The 24,355-nt window shown below is 50.1% G+C and overlaps 1 protein-coding gene across 1 annotated transcript in view; it reads left to right on the top strand.

Annotated features, from left to right (window-relative positions):
• Positions 1–4,442: 4,442 nt before the first annotated feature.
• Positions 4,443–24,355, top strand: part of LOC309601636 (unconventional myosin-Vb-like) — a gene marked incomplete at both ends in the record, with an annotated part of 157,041 nt that continues 137,128 nt past the window's right edge. Inside the window, one exon of the mRNA XM_082334789.1 lies at positions 4,443–4,469. Within this exon, the coding sequence (XP_082190915.1) occupies positions 4,443–4,469 (27 nt within the window). The remainder of the gene's footprint in view (positions 4,470–24,355) is intronic.

Below are 24,355 nucleotides of genomic sequence, written 5' to 3'. Positions count from 1 at the left end.
AAAACTTCTCCGAGAGCAGCTTCCTGAGACAGCCGATGGAAGAGGGACAAGTTCACACCATCCAGACGGAGCAGAGCGGAGCCTCTTCGTGTCGTGTTCTTTGAATCACTTGTATCCAAACAGGGTCTGTCTCCTACAGTCATCGAGAAAGGAAACGTTGCAAACCAGGCGAGGCGGGTTGGTAGTCGTGACGTCTAGCCCTCACGCAGCGCTTTTCAGCAGCCGTCTCCAAAGCCACACAGAGGACTTCAGAGCCGCTCCTCCTATTTTGCAGGTGGGAAAGGCCAGCCCAGATAATGGAAATAGTTTCATCAGTTCAGAGAGCTCAGGTAGTTGTCGGTCTCTGCTCTCGCCGCCGGGTCAAATTGGCAGAATGATTAAGAGATTAATTTCCTGGTCTGCCACGGGCTCCTGGTGTGGCCCCGCGCAAGCAATGTAGATTTTTCTTTACTGCTGTGACCCCTCTTTGAAATATGAGCATAATAGCACATTCAGAATTCCAGGATTAATTAAAGCGTGTTATTAAAGGCTGTGACACTGTCACTGGGTACACCCAGTAAGAGAGACAAAAAATACCACCTTGGTGAGCTCGGTGAATTTGAGCCGTCCAGAACCATAATAAATCTTTTTTTTAATAAAATAATAACTCAGAAGAAGTGGCCAGAGTTATCAAGCATTTATAAAGTGTCTGAGCTTCTGCTCCTGGAGGCAAAATTCCTCTGCAATGAATGTGAAGTCTGCACAAAAAGAAGAGAGGGGAAGAGGTTTGCCTTCAGCAGAAATGAATTCCCGTGGGATAACAGGCAACCAAACTCTTCCAAGAGAAAACTGGTGGTCGATGAACACGTTGCTGGGGCTGACCCCTTTGCCATTGAGTCCTCTGTAGACTTCAGGTTGGTCTGGAAGAACGGATACGGCTCATACCAGGCTGCTGAGCGGCTGGGTGGGTCAGCAGGCTCCTTTAGAAGCATCCTCTCCATGCCCCCAAGTAAGAATGATTTTCTATGTCAAGACTGAAGAATTTCCTTAATTGTGGTATTTCCCCTGAGTGTTTGGGGGATCCTGGAGCCAAACTGTTTATTAAACCAAGAGTGCAGGGACACCACCACTCCTGGTCCGTGGCGGGGTGATCTCCTCCTGCACCAGGGGTGTGAGCAACCCACAGACAAAACCACTGGCATTTAAAAACCAGGCAGTTACACCTTCTTCGCTTATACAGGCACTAGAGCTTTACAAAATATGCTTTCCTGTATTTTTTATTACATTTTTCACGTTGGTGGAGAAAGTGCAGAGGTGCGGATTGTGTCGGTGACTTGCCTGTGGCAGAGCCAGGAATGGTTGCACCCCATCACATTTTCCCGGACCCACTCCACGGTCTGAACCCCTGGCACTCGCCAAGGCTTTAAGGCTTTTCTGCATCCACCCGCCTGCTTGTAACAGCGTTTATACTGACCCCAGGACATCCCATGGTGACGCTTTTGGCCACGCGTGAGGCGCTGAGCTGGGGAGCGGTTCCTGGTGCCCTGCGGCATGGTGCTGGCTTGGTCCCTGCTCCCTAGGGCCGGGCTGGAGGCTCGCTGCAAAGAGCTACATCCAGCTTTGGACAGAACCAGTTTTATTTGCAGGAAAATCCTTCTTTGTTAATTATTTATTGCTTTAACACTGTGATTAATTTTTCATTACTTGAACTCAGGTAGGAACGCTTGCTGCAGAAATGGCCACTGCAACCATGCCCAGGGTACGGTGACACCGCAGCCCCAGCCAGACCCGAGGATCGTGCCCAGACGTAGCACGTGGTGACTTCTGCACGGCTTTGAGATCTTTGCGACAACTCTGCATGTAAAAATTCAGCACCTGGGGTTGTATTTAGCAACAGTCAACTCTGCCTTGATGACATTTGGAGCTATCAGAATTGATGCTCCGTATTTTTGCATTACCTGCTGTCGTGCCCCGCACAGGCGATGTCACGTACAAGAGACATCCAGCAAAGTACAAACCTTTCCCTGCAAACCTTTATACACACGCAGAGACTTTAAAGTCCTTTGAACTGTGCAGATATTGCCCCTAATTTTGAGGAATAAGGTTGGCTCAGCTCTCATTTTACCCCCGGCCCACTGCGCTCTCAGCAGTAGATCCTGCTCCAAAGTATTTCTGCGGAGGATTTTGGGATGGGGTTATCAGTGTTAACGTTCTGCTCGTGCATCGAAATTCAACGCTGCTGCTGTGGATTGGGGGTCAGGGCATTTCACTGCAGAAACGCTGTTTTCTCCTGCCCGTCTGAATTCAACGGCAAACCCGCCTTCGCTCCTCTACCTAAATAAAACCCCAAAGCTGATGTGCAATGATGGGGTGGGTGTTGCAGAGCAGATAACTCTGCTCCTAACCTCCAGCGCCCCTTGCCACTCCGTGCCATCGTCCGTCTGTCCCTCTGTCTGTCCCTGGGGTCTCCATGTGTCATTGCAACAGAGGGACAAGGCTGGGACCCGTGAACATCTCGGGGAGCAAACGCATCTCCAACACCCGTCCTGTACTTGCAAGGAAGCCGCTGGCTCTGCTTAGAGGGGAAAAAAACATGGTATTTGCTTCATTTTCACCTCTTTGATGTGAATGCAAGTGCCTTTGACGTGAATGCTAAGAGGCGGTACCATAAAATGCTATTTAAGAGCCAGTGCTCGTTAAATATTATGATCAACGTAAGTTTTGATTCCCAAATGGAAAGAAGCTTCTGTCTCCTGGAGGAGACAATTTCCAGCAACTCAGCACTTAGGACACGCTTCAGGGATTTTGTATGTATTTTGGGGTTTTTATTTTCTAACTTTTTAATTAAAGTTTTAGATTATGATAAATTTGATGGAAAATCACACACGGCACCAGCTGGTTTTTCATGGGAACGGCTGTGCTTTGCCTCTGGGCTATCGCTACTACCCAGGCTTCGCTGAAACCTTTGCTCCCGATTGCGCCGGTACTTCACGTTTTGTTTCTACAGTTGATTTAATAAAAGGAGAAGAGCAAGTTTTGTTTGCCCAACAAAGCTATCTTGGAGGCTTTGCAGAGATTACGCCGTCAAATGTGTTACCCAGGGTCATTTCTAGACAGGGTGCAGGTTTTTCTCCCCCTCTTTGCTCCTTCCCAAACTTCCCCCAGAGCCACCTGCAATTTATTTGGATTCACCAAGGACATCAGAGCTGGAAAAGAGAGATATCTGCGATGTTGGCTGTCCTCCCACCAAATCGGCGCTGCTCCCTACCGGGCTCTGGGGTGGCTAAGGGAAAAGATGGCAAAAGGGGGAGTTTCACCCCCAAAAAGGGGCGAGGAGCAGAGGGTGAGGTGCCACCAGCGATGGCTTTAAGGAAAGGCTGCCGGTGCCCTGCGAGCAGGAGGGATCCCCGCTCACGGAGCAAACGACTGTGGCAGAGGATAAGCCCTGCTGAGCACATTTTCTGCCTGCTTAGTTAATATGCAAAACACCTTGAATGATAATGAATAGCAATAGTGATTAATTAGGAATACTTGGCATTTGTATCATCCTTCTCAGGCTCAAAAACCGCCTCGTAAGCATGAATTGAAGCATGGGGTGCTCCCACGGGATGGAGGGAGGCGGCGTGGCCAAGGCCCGACAAGTTGGGGGTCATTTTTGCCTGTTTCTGCCCAAAAAAACAATTACCGCCATCGGCGTGGGACGGAGCGAGGCACAAGCAGTGCCCAGGAGCCCAGTGTTGGTGGTGGGAACCCAAACCCACCTCCAGGTAGGAGAAGACAGAGGAAAAACCTGTTTCTGAATGGATTTGCAGTGGGCTCGCGCGGGCAAGGCTGCCAGGCCCAGGCGTCTCCTGGCCGGGGACGCCCCGTCCAAACCCCGATATATGGGCGATCCCCAACGGGATGGCAGAGCCCGAAACCACCGAGGGGCCCTCGCTTGGGGTTTAAGGAAGGGAAAGGAAGGAGAAGAGAGGAATAAAAGGGGTAAAAAAAGCCCCAAACCCAACAACAAACACGGTGCGTTTCAGCGCCTCTAGTGGAGGAAGCGAGGCGGCTCCTTCCCGCCGCCGGCCGGGAGGACCCTTCCCCGGGGAAGCGGCCGGGACCGGGGAGGAGAAGGAAAAATATGTGTAAAAAAGGGCTTTAAAAAAAAAAAATATATATAGAAAGCGACGCAGGCAGTGAGGCAAAGCGCTGCTCCTCCCACCCGAGCCGAGCCCAGCACAGCCGGGCCGCCCCACACCTGAGCGGGGCGCGGCGGAGGCGGAGCGGTGCCGCCTCCTCCTCCCCCTGCCCCTCGCCTCCCCGCCGCGCCGCTCCCTTCCTTTTCCCGCGCCCCGGCCGGCGGCGGCAGGTGTAAAGGTCGGTCTGTCGGTCTGTCCGTCGGTCGGTCGGTCGGTCCGGCGGCGCCGCTCGCTGCCTGCCGGCCCCATGCCCCGCGCCTAGCGCTGCCCGCCCCGGTCATGTCCGCCGCGGAGCTCTACACCAAGGTGAGCGGGGCGGCGGGGGGAAGGGCGTGTGTGTGTGTGTGTGGGGGGGTGGGGGGGGTGTCTTCTTTGTATTTTTGGGGGGTTGTTTCCAGTCACGGAGGGGACCCGCAACTTTCCCCGCACCCCCCCGGACGGTGCCCGGGGAGCGGCGGGACCCCCCCCCCGCCCGCCCATCGCCTCCCCGGCGGGTACGGGGTCGGGTCCCCCCCGGGGGTGAACGGCTCCACCCGGGATTTTGAGGGAACGACGTGGCCGGTTTTGTGCAGGGAAAGGCGAACTTCGCCCGTGGGTCGGGGTCGTGGCGGCGTTGGCCTCCGTCCTTCGTGGGGTCCGTCCCCTCAGCGGGCGAACACGCAGCTAAAACACGCTCAGCTTCCCCAAATCCTCACAGAATAATTTTCTTCCCCCCTCATATTCCTACAACACCAGGGTGGAGAGAGAGGAAAAAACAGTCTTTACAACTGCCGTAACTAACCGAAAAATGCTCCTAAGGTGCCCAGTTTCCAGTTTCTTTTTCTTTCTGCAACTCCCGAATAGGATCCCGCGGCAGGGGTGCGACCGAAGGCACCCGCTTCCTCATGGCAGCCGGGGAAGGTAACATGGCTGGTGGCCTCGCAGGGTGCCGGGCTGGCCACCCTCCCTATCGCTCCCGGAGAGAAACCCGGATTCGCTCCTCAAAAGTGGCCCTTGCGACAATGGGAAGCTCAGGTGGTGATTTTTTAAGCCGAGTCTGGGATCTAGACAAGATATCGCTGTTTTTTATTATTCTGTGGGGTGCTGAGGCAAGGTGCGGGGTATTCCCGCTCCTTGGCCAAAGCGGGCTGGGGACGCACCCCGTGCGGTTTGGGGGTTTCTGCCCCCTTCCCAGGGAGAGGTTTGTGACCGGAGAGATCTTTGCGGATTGAGTCAGCCTGAGGAAAGAGCTCCTCGCACGCAGCGGGAGATCCGCCGGGTACGGAGCGATAACCGATAGGGAGAGAGCCCTCTTCCCTGCGCTCCGCATCTTCCCGAGGCTACCCGGGAGTGCTGCGGACAGCCGGGATCCAGGGAATGTGCTTAGTAAAAGCCATCAATAACGCTAGGCAGGGGCTCATCGAGAAAAGTGCTTGGCTTCAGAACGGTTTTTGCTGAAAGACTCTGAAGTGCCAGCATCATCTACTGTAATAATGAGAATTTTAGTGTTTTAAATTCTTCCTGTGACCATGGGCAGCGCGGAGAGGTTGCCAGATTGGCACCAGCCCTCTCAAGGAACTGCTTTTTGTCTCCGTGCCAGTCTCCCGGGCTTAACTTTGCTGCAGATTTCTGCTTCTGTAACTCATTTTGCAGACAGCTTTTATGTAATATTTAGAGGTTGCCACTTATTTTTTTGGCCGTTGATATCAAACGGACGCAGGATGAAGTGTGAATCTGGCAGCTCCTCCTTTGAACCTTTGCGAATTTAAGAAGCCCCGCTGGATTGAGCAGGTCTGTCCGTGAGCGGGCTGACCTCCGTCCTTCTCAGGAGTGCTTCAAAAGCAAAGTCTGAGGTTTGGAAAACCTTTTTCTCTCGGAAAATCTGAAGGGGAGCACAAGGAAAGCCGTGGCTAAACTGCGCCGCCGTGCCGACCGCAGCATCTCATCAGGCGAGTGCATGGATGCGATGGCAAGCATCCCTGGGGAGGAGGGAGGCTGGCTGCAAGGGCTGTGTTATCTGTATCGATGGGCTGGTTATAACAACCAGCTTAATTGATTCTTAACTCGATGATCAGGTAATTAACCTGTGTTGTGTTTTTATGCTAACTTGATTAGGTTTGTACTCCTGCTCATCTGAATGCCTGCTGGGGCATTGCTTGTGATCCCGTTGCTGTATAGGGGCTTTTCGATGAGGCACTTGGGAAGTAATGGGGATTTGGTGGCAATCTGTGCATGTCGTTAATTTTTAATTTATTTTTAATAACAGCAAAGGGTCTTGATAGGAGCTGGTGCTTCGCTGCTGACCCTTCTGCTGGTGTCCGTCTGTCTTGCGGGGATATTTTAGGGATACAGCTGGTGTGGTAGACAGTGGGGCCACGGATGGTGCCTTGAACCCCTATGGGTCACCTGCGGGGCCGAGTTCTGGTATTGCAGTGAAATTTAGGACTGTCTTGCTGGGTTGTCTTCTGCATGGGGCCTCTGTGCCGGCTCTGGGCTTTGAAGCAGTAGGAAAATGTTTCCTGTGACTTTGAGTATATAAGAAAAAGAACAAAGAAGGCTGGAAAAAAATACAACAAACCCAACAGCCAAAGATGCTGAGCCTGAGGGTGCTTGTTGCTGATGGAGGTCCCCAAGATGAAGCAGAAGTGTTGCTCTCTAGCCTGCTCTTGGGAAGCATTAAGGAGCATCCCGGTGCTTTGGCCCTGTGGCCTGTAGCTTGGCTGGGCACTTATAGCTCATATAGGGTAGAGGCCTCTGAGAGTGTGGTGGGGAGAAGACAGCCTGCCCTGCCCTGAGCAGCTGGGTGTTGTTGCTCCCAGAAGATGCATTAATGGAGTAACATGGGAGCAATCAGAGGAAACAAGGGGTAGAAGCATGGGAGAGCTTCAGTGGGGTGCTGTGGTTCAGGAGATGGCTTTCCAAGTGCAGAGGTGGAGCGGCCTCCTGGATAACCTTGTTGGCAGGATGGGGATGAGGCTTTTTGAGGGAAGGCGGACGATCCAGCTCACTGGAATCAATACAGCCGTCTTGCTAAAAGCCTATCGATCCGATGCGCAGTGTTGCATTAGCACAGCCACAAGGGTACCTCCCTTGGAGCCCTTCCTCCTCCTGGTTGAGCCAGGATGAGAGAAACTGCTGGGGAGCCGCTTTGGAGTAGCTGAGTGGGACTTCTCAGGTCCTCCCACCTCTCCTTCCTGCTGGGCTGTAATAGGAGCTGCTACGTGTTGTGTAGAGAGCCCTTAACTTCCACTTGATGCTTGCAGAAGATCTCCTGGGACCTTGTGGGACACATAATATTTTCTTGGAGCTTAAGTTCATGCTTATTAAGCCACGCTGATGAATTTGCTGTGTTAGACTCAGCACTGCCTTGAGGAACACTTAAACTGGAGAGGAACCCATCCTGGAAACACCAGCAGCTGTGAGTTGCTGGTGGAGGCCCCCTCCATGTGATGTCTCACTTGTGCCCCTTGAGGAGCAGGGATGACTGGTGTTTAATAGCCCCCATCAAGCCAGATAATTAACAGCTGTGCCTAATTATGAGCATGTAAGTAGTTCTAAAACTGCATCAACCTTCAAGCACGTAGGACTCCACTTGGGTAAATATTTATGGGGAGACCATTATGATAATCTTCTTGCTCCTGATGCAGTACCTGGGGACTTTGGGATTATCTGGCTGTGGATTTTATTTTGTTGCAGAAACAAACATGAGTTTTGTGCGACTTGCATCCTAGCAGAAGAGGAGATATATGGTAAAGGGTGAAGACCTGGTCCTGGAGCCCCTGGCACCAGCGCGTGCAAGAGGAGTAGAGGAGGCAGTGGCATTGAGGACTCCTGCTTGCAAAAAAACCTGTCCCAGATGGAGAAGTGGTGGAGCTTTGCCTAACCTGTGTATCGCCCAGTTACCCTGTGCAAACGTCTTTCTAAGGCTGCCTGGGCCCAGTCCTGCTCCTGCCGTGTCCCTGGCGTTCCTGCTGGAGCGTGGCAACGGTGGGACGTGCCCAGCTGCAGCACTGCCCAGCCAAACTGGTTGCAACTGGGCAGGGGAGTTGCTCAAACCCTATTTAGCTGAAGCACGAGGCAGAGGCAGCTCCCTGCACGCAGTGCTCTTTCCTTTCTCTCCAGCCAGAGCCCTCCAAAGAAACCTGTTGCTGATGCAGCTAAGCTTCAGCCAGGGTAACTGCAGTCCAATCCCCGTAAGCCTGTGCAGATGCCGGCGTTACTCTGTAATGAGGTAACGGGGACGCTCTGCTCCTCTGAGCTGGGTGCTGGGCGGGCTGGAGGGAGGACATCGTTCCTGGAAGATGCCATCTCCAGCAGCGGTTTGATTTGCCGCATTAAACTGGAGATGAGACTTGTTTGCATGGCTAGCCTTCATTATTGTAAGGTGAAGCTCTTCTTATTACTAAAACAAATATAATTGCTTTTGCTTCTCGATGTTCTGCTCTCTCAAAGGTACTTCTTAATATATGTTAATTATCAATTTAAGCGTAGCTTCTGAACCTCATGCAAAATAGTGCTTCTGCCAGGCTACGGAGTAAGCTGTCCCTTTCTGCTCCTGGGGTGTTGTGCAGCTCGAGATACTCTCTTCAGAAGGTTTGCAAGCTTTGGATGAGTAAGAAACCAGGGTATTTCTCTAAATTTTTTGTTTTCCTCCCGTTGTGCAAAGTGACTGTTATTTGCCAAGTATTTTTTAATAGACGATAGAACTTAATGCATTAAAAGATCCTCTTCTAATGGCTAGTGTTGGTTATAGAAAACTCTGGTTTTCACTTGAAGTTGTTGTATTAAATAATGTAGCTAGAATGAATTGGTGGGTTTTGACCCTGGGGAGAAACTTTTTGAAAGCGAATACAGCCAATGTGATCACACACTGAGTCAATGAACTGGCATAAACCTTCTGGCACAAAACTTTCCTGAAAACGATTTATCCTTCAAGGCTCGGGAAGGATTCATCCTTAGTGGGTGCCTGTGTGCTCATTTGGGGTTGAGGAGCAGCAGGGAAGGAGAGAGAAGATTTTCTGTGTATTGTGTAGAAAAAAATTATGGGAATAAGTGTGGGGGACAGGGAAAGTTTAGGATTCAGTCCCAGGACATCCATGGGACCTCTGCTGCAGAGCTCCTGAACTCCTCCCTCTGCCATTTGCAGCTGCTGTTAGGAAAAACGGGTTATACTTGACGGTTTTGGTTGGTTTTTTTTATTTCTTTATTTTAGATTATGCGAACGTGTCTGGGTCATGCCACAAAGGGCAGGGACAGCTCGGAGGCCACGCTGGGATTTTTATTTAAAGATGGGGCTGTCTTGCTGAAGGAGCTGGATCCGTTGGCATCCCCGGTCTCCTCCTGATCCTGCCTTGTTATTAGCTGCAGTCGCGGAGAGCAAATCATTGAAATGTAAAATATGATTGCTCCAGCCGGCTCTCTGCAGCTGGGGACCGTGCCAAGGGCATGGCCACCTCTGCAGCAGCTCGGGGACCTCCTCGGCTTCCCGGAGGCAGCACAGAGGGGATAAAAGCAGAGCCAAACCTGGGTGTTTAAATACCATTCGGTCCACTGGTTACATGGCCTTCGGTAGGTGCAAGGAAGGCGAGAGATGGGCGCTGGTGGCTTTGTGGGCATTTCCCTCCCTTGGTGGGCAGGAGATGGCTGGATTTTGCCCCGTGTAAGCAGGGCTTAATTAGCGTGATTCCTGCTTTATGCCCTCTTGCTGGTTGGGATTCGTCAACTTGCCTTTTTTAAAAATTATTTTTAAGAATTCTTGCCCTGATACTGTTTTAAGGGTGTGAAATTGGGGGGAGAGGGGGAGTGAATCTCAATGCACACAAGCCCAAGTTGCAACTGTTTGCGGGGTTAACTCCAGGGTGAAGGATGGAAACCTGGGGATGGCGGTGGGTCTGGAGCCTGAGGCAGCACGTGGCTTGTGCTGGTCTTGGGTGGGATGGGATGAGTCGGTCCTGCCCTTTTCTGCCCTCAAGAAGGAGTTTAACTGAGGGTATTTGTCACAGGCAGCCTGCTTTTGAGGAATGTATTTCCAAGGGAGGATTTTTCCTTTGTTATTCTTCTCTGCTGCCAATAACCAGGTGTAGAAAATAATGCCCCTGAAGGTGAATGTGTGCATCCCTTCTGATGACCAAGAAGGCAGGCTATGTGTATTTCTATCTGTGTTTTTTTTTAATATATATATGTTTGAAGCTGATCTCAGTTTGCTGTAGTACAATGCAGTTTTAGGCATGTTGGACTTTTAATTTACACACCAATTAGTTTGTAGCTCTGGCCAAAAAAGGAGTAGCGTACCCTTACTGTGATAGTTGTCTGGGAAGGAAACCAGAGGAGTAGCCTAACTTGAGCGTGAAGGTGGACTTTGGACCTTCTGAGTTAGTCGGCGGTGTAATAAATAGCAGGTAGCGTAGGTGAAGCCCTGAGTCGGGTTTTTTTGTGGTGTTATTGTCTGCTCTTTGACCGGTTCTGCAAACAGAGGCATTTCGCAGCAGTTAAAGGAATATCAGCATGAACTACAGTTCGGGTCAGGAAAATCACTGCTTTTATTGCAGCAAAACCTCAAGCTTTGGCAGACACCTGAAATGTTTGCAAAACATTTTAGTGAAGAATGTGCTCTTTAGCAAAATGGAAAAAACTCCCCGTGAACGTTCTTGTGTCTTGAGTTGGTTGTGTAAAGCAATTGCCCTCGTATGCCTCTGGCCTGCTGTAAGACACATCTTGTGGCGTTGGATTGGGTTTTGGCTTAGGCTGGTCCTCCAGAAATGAGCAGAGACCTGTCCAGAGATGGTAGCAGGGCTGGGAAGGACTGGGGGCCAGTGGGTGACAGGTTTTACGTGGCCTTCCTCGTTGAACGCTCTTTAATGTGATGCTCAAGTCATGGTAGACTCATCAGTTTTACTAATGAGGCTGTTATGGATTTGGTATTTCTGCTCTTTGCCTTTCCTGCGGTATCCAGAGGGTTTGGAGAGGAACATGCCTCCAGGGAAGAGCCTGCAGCCTGGAAATGTGACTTGTTTTCCAGCTCTCCTTTTGTCCCTGGTTTGTCTGTGTCCAAAGTCTTCTCCAGCCGACTGAAACCTGTGAGTCATGGGAATGGGTTAAAAGTATCAAAGGCTGAACTGTAGGACTACAAGAACTATAAGCAACATAGGTCTATAAACCCTTACTATAAGGAATATAAGCCCTTAATTGCAGGGTATGGCCCCAAACCCACAGGGTGGTGGGATGGTGGTGCGGTTTCTCCAGCAGCGTGCGCTCCTGACCCACCGTGCCGCTATCCTTCACCACTTTTAACCGAATCCCATTTGATTTAAAAAAAAAAAAATTATTTTCTCCTCCACGAGCAGTTTTTTTAGTACTGGCTTTTAGCTCCCTGTGCTTGTCCGTATGAAGCCGGTGGTGATACCGTGTGACACGTCTTGCTGCCCTCCCCAACTCTCTTTAGGGTGCAGAGGAGGTTGTAGGATACTGTGGCCATCTCCTCCTTAATGCACAGCCATCACCTCCTTCAGGCCACGTTTCATGTTCCCATATCGGCGTTGGTGGTGGTACCAGCGGGGTGGTTTTGTGTTGTCTGGGTGCTTGGTGTTGGTGTGCTCCAGGTGTTTGGTGGTAACGTGGCTTGGCTCCTCAATAGATGTGTGCTGTGTCCACCTGTCCATCCTGCTTGTTGGATGTTCCTGTTGGCTCTCATTCATCCTTCTGCCTGCGAATCTCTGTTTGCCACGTGCCTCTGGCTTACCTCTTCCCTGAAAACAAGTCGTCTCCGTGCTTGAGGTTGACCAAGCCTTTCAGCTCAGGACTGCTTCCCATCCTGCTGAACCATGGGCAACCCCGTGGTGCCGGTGGACTCCACGAAGGGACGCGTTTCCCTCGGTGGCTCCACCGAGGTGCAGAGCCAGCGCTTAAACCCAGCTAATCCATACCTTCACCCTTCCCGTGAGTCATCGCCCAAGCTGCGTTACGATAGTCCCGCTGAGGTGTGAGGTGCTGGTAGGATGTGCTAACCACCATTTACAGGGCTGTTGGGAGCAGGATGTGTTGTGGATGAATCACGGCCGCTACTTATCAAAATGACACGTTACATCGTGGGGATGTGTCCTGGCGAGTCACCGCTCTTCAAAGAAAAAAAGATCCTTAATATATTTAAAGATGGCTTTTAAAAATCACGGGGGATGGTGATGGGAATGTCTGGTTTCTTCTGAAAGTCCCACAAGGATGATTTCAGGTGGCTCAGGCAAACCTCCAGCTGCCAAATCCCTGAGCAGACTGGACGTGAGAAGGCAACCGGAGCTGCTGACATGTGTCTTAGCAAATGAGTGTTGAAAATGTTTTTTTAAAAAAAAAAAAAAAAAAAAAAATTAAAACAATCTGATCCCCATGCCTGCCACGAAGCCGGTCCTTGGTGCCATGCCCCAAGTGAGCAGAAAGTTGGCGTAAGCGTATCTCAAGGCAGTGAGTGGATGCAAAAATTCCGAGATGATGGAAGCTATAATTTTCAATCTAATTAAGCTGAGTAACTCCCTCGTGGATTTATGCTTCTTAATTACTTTGAGCTCTGATTACATGGGTGCTGTGGGTATTGCTGCTTTTTGGGCAGCGAGTGTGATGTCCAGCTGGAGTGGAGGAGTGGTACCCGCCGAGTGCTTTGGGGACGGTGTGGGTCTCAAACAAGGACACTTCATCTCCTGGTGGGGTGGGTTGGAGACCTAGAGGTGGCTTTCATGTGGCGGTACTGGACTACTGTGGTCTTGGATGGGTCCCACCCCTACCTCCTGGTAGGACCACGTGTCCTGTTTTAGAGACAAGGTGGAGGTGCAGGAGAAGGTCCTTCTCCAGACCCATGCAGACCTCGGCGGGAGGCGGATGTATGAATACCGGTGTGGCTCTCGCCAGCCTTTCCCATAGCTGTGGAGTGCCCGTTTCTTGCCTGCCTGATGCCTGCTTTCACCACCACGTTTGACGGTCAGAAATAAAATAACGAAGAAAATGAAAGACCCAAGTGCCACTCACCCAGTGCTCGATCAGCGTCTTCGTCTCGCAGTGCTGTCCCCTTGCTTTCCTGTCTCCACTTGGCCTTGTAAGAAATCACTTCTCTGCTGGGATAGACCGTGGACACCTGCACTATCATCTTGCAGTTAATGGTACCAACAAACAAAGTTTTGGCTGAAGCAAGACCGTTAACACCACTTAAAAGCTTTTCTGGAAGCCGTGCCTGCATGGAGTGTGAACATCTCACCCAGGGTCTGGTGGAGAGCTCCCCTCGGGGGTGTCTGCAAGGACTTCCCTACTCCAAATATTGGGGTTTTCTCCCCCAGATTCTGGCATTGCAGAGGTGCAATTTGCTTTTCCTTTCCCATCTGGCTGTGGCAGCTGAAGTGCAGCTGGGGACGCGTTGTTTGTGGCTGGGTGGCTTTCGGGGGACCGAGGTCCCTGGGTGAGGGACTCTGCTTTTGAGCTGGACCTGCCCTTGGCTCTCCTGTAGCGTGTGTTTTATGGCCCTGGGCATTATAAAGACCCTGGCCAGAGAGGTAGAAAGATCACAGCTCACTTCTGTAGACCCTAGAAATACCAAGTTTGAAATCTCTTGCTCTGCTTTCCTTCTGCTTGTTTTCTTTTGCCTTTCTAAAGCCTTTGGTTTTTGTTTGGATCCTGCCCCAGCGAGGTGATAACTTGTTCGTCCCCGTGCAGAGTGGTGAGAGGAATGCTTATGCTCTGTCTGCCCTGCTGTGGAGGATGCAGGCAGAGCTCTTAAATAAAATAATTCCTTTAAAAAAAAAAAAGAGAAGGAAAAAGAAAAACCTGGGTGTCTTAAGGACACAAATCTGAATTCCAGAAAATATTGATGCTCAGGGGTTAAAAAAAGGGCTGGTGCTTTGGTGCAACTGGTGGCAGGAACGGCTGTGGATTTCAGCCTCGCAGCGCTGCTGCCGCCCTGGGGGTGATGTCTGCCGCCCGGCCCCTCGCTGGGAGCTGCTTTGAAGCCTCGTGTGCTCTTGCCGTGCCAAAATAAACGCGGAGTCGAGGCTGTCGGAGCTAATCTTCATCCTTTCACGCTTCGCCCTCCCTGCTGCTGTTTCGGTGAGTGATGGCTGTGCTCGCACCCACTTATTTTAGGGAATTCCCTCCCTGGCATGGGAGCGCGGGGACCATCCCCTCAATGCCAGATGGACATGAGCAACGCGGCCCAGCTTTGAGAAGCCTGACATATCCATTTGCTTGACCATCAAGGTGGATCTAAATCATCTTTAGGAACAAAACTTGCTTGAATTTGCCGTTCAGCACCCGACACTCCGTGCTGGAGAAGATGGGATGCCAGAGGCTGCTTCAGGCTGCGCAACTCCTTGCAACCCCCAAAGAGCGAGCTGCGAGCAGGCTTCTCCTCCCCAAGTGCTGCTGCACCAGCGCTTGCATCCCAAAGTCCAGCATTGAGCAGAAAAACTGCTGATCTTACCCAAACGCGGCCTCCCTGGGGCCCCTCTTTTTGTCCAAGGAATGTTGTGGTGCAGAAATCCATATTTTTTTTAAAGAAAAGTCTACTCTCAGACTATAGAATATTCTGTTTGGCAATGCCAAAAAGTCTGTAGACTCTCCAAGATTTCACTGTTTTCTTTTTTTTTATATTATTTTTATTTATTCTTTTGAATTTTTTGGCTGAAAAAGGTGCTGTCTCCTGGCAGTCTTTGTTCTGGTACAAAGTTTCAGCACTGGAAGGTCACGTGAAGTAAATCAGCAGAATGCAAACCCTGCTGTTACTTGCTAAACTTTGCCCGGATCTCATCTAATCGCTGACCTGAGAAGTACTTGGGAACTCCAACTCTCTTCCTCCAGTCACCGGGGCAGCGCTCGTCCCTGCTGAGCATCCTCCCAGGGTCCTGGCATCCTTCTGCTCCAAAGGATGATATTTTTGAACCCTTTGGATAATAAATGGTGCCTGAGCAACTAATTGCCATTATATCCTAATTTTAAATGATATTTTCTTTTTTGAGCAGCAGGTTTACTGTTTTTTCTCCTTTTTAGTCTCGGATGACTCTGCTTTAATATTCAATCGTTTGTGAGGTATTACCCAAATTTAGGCTGTCGCTAATCTCCAGCACGATGGTTTTTGGTGTCCCTGTGTGAGGAGCAGACTGGATGTTGCGCCTGATAGAAAATCCCCAGGACTTCAGCATGCAGAAGTGTTTTTTAACTATCGGACCACGCAGTTCATAAGTTAGTGACGTTTCATCCTTTTAGCATCTCTGAAAGCAGCTTCTTGTCTCTCGGTGTTCGGTACTAAAGGCTGAATGTTTCTAAAGGAAAAACCTTCCAACAAAACAATTTAATTTTCCTTGGTAATATTTTGGGGACAATCTGTTGGCGACTATTTTATCCGGCATACCATCTCTCGGCTTATAACCCTCTTTGATGTGGCTCATTCAGGGGAAAAATGGCATTACACACTACCTCAATCACTCAGATGTCAAAGAGGATATCGCGTTTGACTAATCAGGGGAAATTTGGGAAGATCTAGTAATGCCAGGAGACATGACCCACTTTCAGATAAACGCTTTTCAGACGATAGAGGTTGAGCTCTATGGTGGGGGAGGGAGAAACATTCACAGGGTAGAAATAATTAATTATTGTTTATAATTTTAAAATTTTATTTTATTTTGCTGACCCTTTCCCAGGTTCAGGATGGGTTTTCTTTCTTTTCCTGTCGTTTTTACTGGGTTTTGTTGTTGTTGTGTTTCTTTGGTTGGTTTTTTGGTGGGTTTTTTTGGTTTTTTTCTGTGTTTTTTTTAGAAAAAGAAAATGCTGGCACTAACTGGTTTCAGCGAATCTGTATTATTCAGAGATGACCACCCCCAGGCTGTGGATGCCCATCACTTTTGGGGTGATGTGATCCAGTGCAATGCGGCTCTGGTCCAGCCGTTGGTGTGACTGGTGCTGGCTGGTTATGGGGATGGGGAACCTGATGTGGGGGTTTGCCCTGAGTGTCCCAGCTCGGGAAGGTGTCCACCTGATGAAATGCATCTTAAATACATAAGGACAGAAGAATATTAATCTGTAAAGCCAGGTTTTTGTGCTTTCTTTGTACCATAAACCTTATATGTGGTTCATCCTCACTCCTGTGTTATTGGGGGCTTCTGGCCGAAACAGCAACTGAAATTGCAGAGGTGTAGCACTACGATGTTGTAAAACTGTGAGAAAGCCAAACCTGATGCTTAAATTTGTAGTCTATAAACTTTTTCTTCAAAGACAACAACTTCAAGTAGTAACCATGTAATTTTCAGTGGTGCAAGTTCTGTCAAGCAACTTGTTGTGGCTGTTTCTTTGTGCAAGGTTTTGTTTTTGCAGCCGTGTGAGCTGAGCAAAACCAACTTAGTCTCCTTAAAACTTCTTAGAACCCCTTATTAAAAATAGCTTTATAATCCTTCCAGAGTATAGCAACAAAACTTCTGTCTTAATTTCATATTGGAGCTAAACTCTGGCTGTATCTTGAGATTTGCTGTGCTGGTGTGAATGTCCAACGTGATGGAGCGATGTCAGGGCCCAGCTGACAGCGGGAAGATGCGCGGTGCTGCGTGGGCAGGGTTTTGGGGGAAAAACTTCACCCTAGGGATGTGCTGGAACTGCTGCTGGTTTCTGGAAGGGGGTTCAAGTTTTCAACCTCTTCTTGCTATTTTTGAAAACAACCTTTCGAATGGTCATTCGGCTGTAGGTGGTTTTTAATGCTCTATTTTTGCCTGCAGCCATGGATGTCATTGCTGTGTCTTCCACAGCGGAAAAAAAACCCCAAACCCAAGGCTCTTGTTTTCTAAGTAGTTCCCCGAATTTTGTTCTTTTTAGAGCCACGTTATGATAAGATCCAAGCATCTTTACTAAGCAGGTTAACACTTTCCCCAGGTTAAAATCTTGCTTCTTCTGCCTTTAAGCTTCGAAGCCAGTAGACTGACAGTTTTTTGAGTGCATGTCTGTTGGTAAATGCTGCTTTTACATGCTGTTAGAGTGATAGATGGAAGATACGTAGCTCTGGCGCTTGTCTAAATAAATCCATTTCCTTCGCACATACCTCTGGGTGTTTGGTCACTGGGGTATTCATGGCGGCTCTGAACTCCAAATTATGGTTGTGCCCCGTGAAATACTCCAGTGGAATTTCTGAAGCGGATGTTGAAGCCCTGGTGGAAGTCATGCGTGATGCCGAGAGCTTGTGTGATCTTCGGGTGACTCAGGAGTGATGGTACCCGGTCGGGCAGGAAGGTGGTCTTGCCGCTTCTGTAAGCAGCGGTGATGCTGATGCCTGCCTGCTCGCTCTCACATGCCTGGGAAGGAGCTGGAAAGTTGGGAAGAGCTAAAATCTACCTGGGATCTGGACAAACTTGTCCTGCAGTCAGGCTAAGCTTCAATGCAGTTAACTTGTCTGGGAGGGAAGAGGCTGTTTTGGAAGGACTTGGCTCCACTCCTCCTGCTCGCACAAAACACACGCAATTTAGCAAGTCAGGACAGAGCAAAATGCAGTGGCCAAGGCCTGAAAGAGCCAGCCTAGCAGCTGGACGTGCTGGAGATGAATGCAGATCTGAGCCGTGGCTCATGATGTGAAAGCTGAATAGCTTTTGAAACACCCCAAGAGATGGGAGAGGCCCTGGCTGCATCTGCCTTACCTGCTTTAACCCCATAAGCAGCTCTCACCCTTGTCTCTTAGGTTTTACATGTAATTTATATCCGCTTTAAAAGTTGGCTGCTGCGTTAATACAGTTGTCCAGCACCCGTGGTTCAGGCTTGGAGGAATCTCTTGGGAGTCATAGCGCCCATCCAAGGGATTCACGTTAGATGGCTGAGTTGGGTTGTATTAAGGATGTTTAAGTTGTTTTATGGAAGCAGGCCAGTTAAAAATGGAGACTTGGCTTTTTCCACCCTTGATTTCCAGGCAGAGCTTAAGAAAAGCTGAAGCCACCAGAGAAGCACGTGTAGATCTTGTGCTCCGGTAATAAACCTGCAGCGAGGGGGTGGATGGGGCCTCCTTCATCCCATAAACATTTTCTTGATTGCACTGGATGTGGGCAGCCAAGGCAGGTGTGAAAATATGGTAGCCACTAAGCCAGCCTTGAATATTGGTGGGGGTGGAGTGACACGTGAAATCTTGATGTCTCCCTTCAACTACCAGATGTTGCTGATGCTGGTGGTGATGTCCTGCAGCTGCCCGGCTGGAGCAGCGTCCTTCTCACCAAGCACGAGCCTCGCTGAGGGCTTCTCCCATCCAGGAGGATGCTGTGAGCCTCCCAAATTAGAGCCCTGAGTTCCCCTGTACAGGGTTAGCGGTTGCTGACCTCTCTACTTCTGTTGCACGTCGCTTCCGCATGCTCGCAAAACTTCCCGCTTTGGGGGATTTAAGCAGTTGCTGGGGATGTCTCTTGCGTTTGATTTCTGCAGACGAGCATATGACGCTAGGGATAAATTTACTGTAGCGATAAAGCACGCATTAGGAGTGATAATAAAATTTAACTGCGGTAGTCTGTCTAGCTACTGGAGCACGCCATATCCTTTTATTTTGTGACTGGGAGAGATTTGTGACTTGTTTTGCCCGGTGTCAGTGCAAAACAAGATGTGGGCTTTCTCCCGTGCGTGCAGGTCCTGAGGAGAGTTCAGGATTGTTGGAGGAGCAGGGAAATCCCAGCTTGTGAGCTTTCCCAGTCGGCGTTTCTGGCTGGAAACAGGCAGCGGGGGATGCTGAGGTTTGGTTGTTTCCTTTCAAACAAAGCCCAGCCTTTTGACAGAGCTTTGGTGGTAGCCAACGGAGGGAAAACCTCCGAGAGCAGGCTAAAATACTCTTTAAACAGGTTAAGCTGCTTTCCTATGAAAAGAGCTGTTGTGAAAAGCAGTCCCTGGGGATTTCTCACTGGGACGTCAGTGCTGGCAGCCAAAACGAGCTCAGTTTGTAGCTGTGCTGTGCCCATCGGTGACAGCCACGTTGTCCCCTGCTCGTGCATCGCTGTGGCCATCGGTGCTGTCTTTGCAGACCTTTGCAAAGATTTGGGAAGCGTGTTTTGACTGAGGTGGTTTCTCCAAAATGCATTACCCTGGAGTTCAGATCCTCATTCCCATGGCTGGAAATACCAGCAACGGAGGGAGCGGTGAAATACGGGGCCTTCTGCACCACCTCCGTAGCGGAATGATTGAAAGCATCAAGGAAAAGCAACAGGAGGTGAACAACAGGTTCCCCGGGCGTTGGGCTGAGCCGGTTTTGCTCTGCAGCGTTGCTTGGCGTGTGGCTTTCCAGCGTGGTGCAGTTAACGCTGGGGACATCCTTCAGCTTTGCATCTGGAAGTGACCCTGTTTTGCAAATACAATACAGAGAGGACAGGAGAGAGGAGGGGAAAGCAAATATTTGCGTTTCTGCTGTTCAGTCCATCTCGCCGATGCTCTGATAGGACCTGCTCTCTCATTCGAGTCCCTGCTCTTACTAAAGTATTCTGAACGTACCATTTGTTTGCTGAAAGTGGGTCTTATCTCCACCGTAGCTGGGAATAGGGAGGCCGTGCTTTGGCAGTACCTTTAATAATGCCCTAATAAGAGCTCGCTGCCGTCTTTGCAGGGCGAGCCGGCTTATCGGGGAGTGGCAGAATGAGAGGTGCTGCGGGGAGGAGGAAAACTGAAATGGTGGCAAAGACTGGTTGGTGTTAGGCAGGTGGCTTGGCTGTGGGTGGAGGAGGTGAAGACGATGGGCATGGTCTTAAATTTGGAAAACACCTATGCATTGCTCGTCTCCCAGGATATTGAGGAGAAGAGGCAAGGGTATGACTTTTTTTCTATCTAAATTGAATCTTGGAGACTATTGTATTTATCAAGGCATTGGTTTGAGGTTGTTTTATTCCTTAAACATCCCATACCCAAGTTTGCTATGCTTTATTGTCATGAATTATATTCCGATAATTATGGTGGCTTGAGACTTGCATCTGATATTCTAAAATTTCCAGGGAAATAGGTATTGGAGATACCTTTGTGTTTTTAGTGGAAGAGGGAGTTGGCCCACGTGGAGAAGCTTGGGATGTGATGGAAACCCCTTTCCTCTGTTCAGCTGAGCTTTGGATAACTCTGCAGTTTTCCCACATGCTTTGGGTTCCTGCTGCTGCGTCAGTGAAGCCACCGTCCCCTGTGGTTGTCCCCGAGCTCGGCCTGCCCTCCTGAGGTGGTCTGAAAAGCTGAAAGCTTGAATTTTGGCTCTTCTGATGTGGTAAGCTGATGAAAAATTCACTCCAAATTCTGATTCCTACTCCTGTGGCTTCATTTTATAAAAATATATATGTATATAAAAAAGTAAAAATAACCTTTTTCTCAAAATTTCTACTTAAGGACTGCCCCGAGTTTATCAGAAATTCCACGTTAAATACCTGTTGCTTGAGGAAAGGCTTATAATTGTGCTCAAAGTGCAATAATACTTGGGTTATTTCTGATGTCACCTAGGAAAGCATGACTTCCGTGTGATGCAAGCGGTAGAAAAGAAGTGACCCTTGTCTCCTCAGCCACACTCAGCTGGGTGGGGGAACCCCTTTTCAGTTCCTCCAGGGAGTTTTGACGTGTATGGAGAATAACTGAAGTTCAGATCACGAGTTTCAGTTTAATCCTGTGGTTGTGCTTGATGCTTGTTCATAACGAACAGACCTTCGCTTCTCAGTAGGTTGGGTGATGGGATCACGGCACGGGATGCTTCTATAGGCAAGAGGCGCTCATATGTCCGAAAAGCTGGCTTGATTTGGGGCAATAAATTAGAAAGCGCCTTTAACTGTCTAAGTTGAAGGTTGAAATACCTCGAACGTTTGCAGTCATGGTGCGAAGCAGGGTTAAGGTTGCTCTGGGAGTTTTCATTCTGTGTTTCTTAAGCTCTGGGAATTCAGCTCTGTGGGTCACGTTTGGCTTGGGGATAACAGCAGCATCATCTCTTTAAATTATTAATTGACTAATTATCCAGAAATGGAGTCATCGTTTATGCTTGGAATACATGGAAGAACACCGTCTGCTCGTCCCTTCAAAAAGGACCTGTATGTCATTTATTTATGGGCACCAGAAATAGATCATGGGATCTCTCCTAAGCCCCTTCCCGGTGCTGGCCATGCTGCCCACGCCAGGGGGCTGTGGTCCTTCAGCTGGTGCCATCCTGTGCCCGTGTCCTTGGCTCTCAAATGACGCCAAGCCCCCTGCAAAGGGGAGGCCCTGCAAGGCCATCTCCTGCGCTGGCGTTTGCTTAATGCTCCAGAGCTTGTGCAGCATTTAGCACCAGGTATGTGGGGGAACAGAGCATCAAAACTCGAGTTTTAGGCAGTTGAAGAAAAGTCCTGCTAAGAATATAAGCAAGAGATTTCATAGACTGGGGAAAGAAACATTGCGGCCTACTGCGTCATGTTTCGTGTCCTGAACGTTGCTTGAGGTTTTATTTAGGTTGGTGTGACTGCTTCTGACTCAACGGTTGAACATCTGCATTTATGCTGAGGCCTTTTATAGGACGAGGAGCCTTCATCCAGCAAATCTTTCACTTCTGTCCAGATTTGGAACATGGCATGCGCTTGAAGATGCTGGGGGGCATCTCACCAGCAATGGCTTAAGAAGAAACGCCTGTGAAGAACATAACGTCGAGTGATTTTCGTAAATTTAATGTTGCTGTTGAGGAGGAGGTGGATGAGCACGATCTCTTTTCTTGCAACCTGTTGAGTTGGCAGCCATTTGGCTTGCAGCAGCCTGTTTTCCCATTAGCTGCTGGGAGGGAGCTGGTATGGACGCATCACGCTGTGAAAGGCAATGGGATTTCAAAGACTAATTGCTGTGGAACTTGAAATGAGTCCCATTAAGCAGCTATTGTCAAGGCGGGGATACTAAAGACTTTGGAAACAGTTCCTAAAATACAAATTTGGACTCATTGCGTGCCAGCTATTAGGCAGAGAATTCTCTGCTGATCTGCATGTGAGGTTTGAGAAGGCTGGAGAGGGAGTTTGGGGGCCGTGGCGGTGAGGAGGAGCACGCCTTGCCCCCCACCACTGCCTGGCTTCCCACTGCGTGTGGGCAGCCCCGGCATGCTGTGCAATTTGGCATTTCTCAGGACTGCCACATTGATATGTGCTTCATGGGTTGGGTGGCTATAAACCATGGCCAGACACGGTGATCCAAACAGGGATTTTTTTTTTTTTTTTTTTTCCCCTTATGAAAGCACCTAAAAATACTTCTTTGAAAGTTTGCAGCAGACTGCAGTTTCTCCATAGTGTGGGACAGGGGAAAAGACCTTCTAGCCCAAGGGGGAGATGAAAGGGCAAGCAGCTGGAAGAAAGAGCAGCGATGAAGGGACATGTGTTGCTTCAGCGTCTCTCTGCTTTTTGTAGATCCTATTCCCTTCTGAGCAGGGTCCTAAATCGCTGCTGCATGCATGGATGTGCACAACCACTAATTCATAGAATCATAGAATCGTCAAGGTTGGAAAAGACCCTTAAGATCATCGAGTCCAACTGTTAACCTATCACTGCCAGGTCCATCTATACCATGTCCTCGAGCACCGCATCTATCCGTTCTTTAAATACCTCCAGGGATGGGGACTCAGCCCCTGCCCTGGGCAGCCTGGGCCAGGGCCTGACAGCCCTTTGGGGGAAGAAGTTTTTCCCAATACCCAACCCAAACCTGCCCTGGCGCAGCTTGAGGCCGTTCCCTCTCGTCCCATCGCTTGTTCCTGGGGAGCAGAGACCGACCCCCCCGGCTCCAGCCTCCTTTCAGGCCGTTGCAGAGAGCGATGAGGGCTCCCCTCAGCCTCCTCTTCTCCAGGCTGAGCCCCCCCAGCTCCCCCAGCCGCTCCTCCCCAGCCTTGTGCTCCAGCCCCTGCCCCAGCCTCGCTGCCCTGCTCTGGCCACGCTCCAGCCCCTCCATGGCCGCCTTGGGGTGCGGGGCCCAGCGCTGAGCACAGCATTTGAGGGGCGGCCTCACCAGTGCCCAGCGCAGGGGCACCGTCACCTCCCTGCTCCTGCTGGCCACACCGTTCCTGATACAGGCCAGGATGCCACTGGCCCTCTTGGCCACCTGGGCACCCTGCTGGCTCATGTCCAGCGGCTGTCGACCAGCACCCCCAGGCCCTTTCCCGCCGGGCAGCTCCCAGCCGCTCCTCCCCACGCCTGCAGCGGTGCCTGGGGTTGCTGTGCCCCCAGGGCAGGACCCGGCCCTGAGCCTTGCTGACCCTCACCCCGGGGCCTGGGCCCATCGACCCGGCCTGGCCAGGGCCCTCTGCAGGGCCTCCCTGCCCTCCAGCAGATCGACACTTCCACCCAATTCCCCCTTGGATGCATTTGGAGGTCCCGTGGGACAAACCCATAACATGAGTGATGATGCTGTGGGTTATCTGGGGCTTCATGTGACCCAGTTTGCCCATGGTGGTGGCTGAAGCACAAGTTCAGGTGTGCCCATCTGGCCAGCGGCCTGTGAGGTTTGCAGGACTGAATATTTTGTCAGAAAAGGCAGAAACTTTTGGGCTTGTACATGATGAGCTGGGAACTGGCAGCACAGTTTGCAAAAACTTTGCTTTCACAGCAAAATAAACTGGGATAACATATTGTTTCTTCAATTTAATTTTTTTGCCTTGTTTTATTCATCTGCCTAGTGAAGCATATAGTCATTCCCTAGAGGAGAGGGGAAAAAAAAAGTCAGTGCAATGTTTGGTAGAGATGGATTTGAGTTAATGGTTTTGCCCTAACTCGAGTGAGCCACTCTCCATCTCTCAGGAGTTGTCTTCACGTACTCTTATACCACTGTAACTTCGGGGTGTATTTTCATTTGTTTTGCTGCTTTTCTAATTAATAATCCTTTTTTTCCGCACTTTGGATGGTAAGAGTCGGTTTAACTAGTTTTGCTTGAAACAGGTTGTAGTTCTTAAGCTGCGCTGGTGGGACCTGGTGGCTTCAAGGCAAGTGGCATCGGCTGAAGCGTGACCATAAATGCATGTCCTTCCCGAAGGGAAATGCATCCCTTGGATTGGAACTGGGTTTCTCGGTCTTGGAGCAAAACCCCTGGGGCCTGAGCTGGGGGATGTGTAGTGGGATGGAAATCCTGTAGCTGGGATGTTCCTGGAATGCTGCTGGTGATAATGGGAAGAGCCGGAGCTGAGCCTTGCCTGCATTGAAACTCTGCACCCGCTGCCTGCTCAGTGCTGCCTGTGCCCAGAGGTGGGGTGTAACCGCTTGGGAGGAATAAAGAAATGCTCCTGTAACACC

This window comes from Platalea leucorodia (assembly GCF_965183815.1).
Source record: "Platalea leucorodia genome assembly, chromosome: W".
NCBI classification, from domain to species: domain Eukaryota; kingdom Metazoa; phylum Chordata; class Aves; order Pelecaniformes; family Threskiornithidae; genus Platalea; species Platalea leucorodia.
Note: the sequence above shows the minus strand (reverse complement) of the source record. Positions and strands in the feature narration are given on the sequence as shown.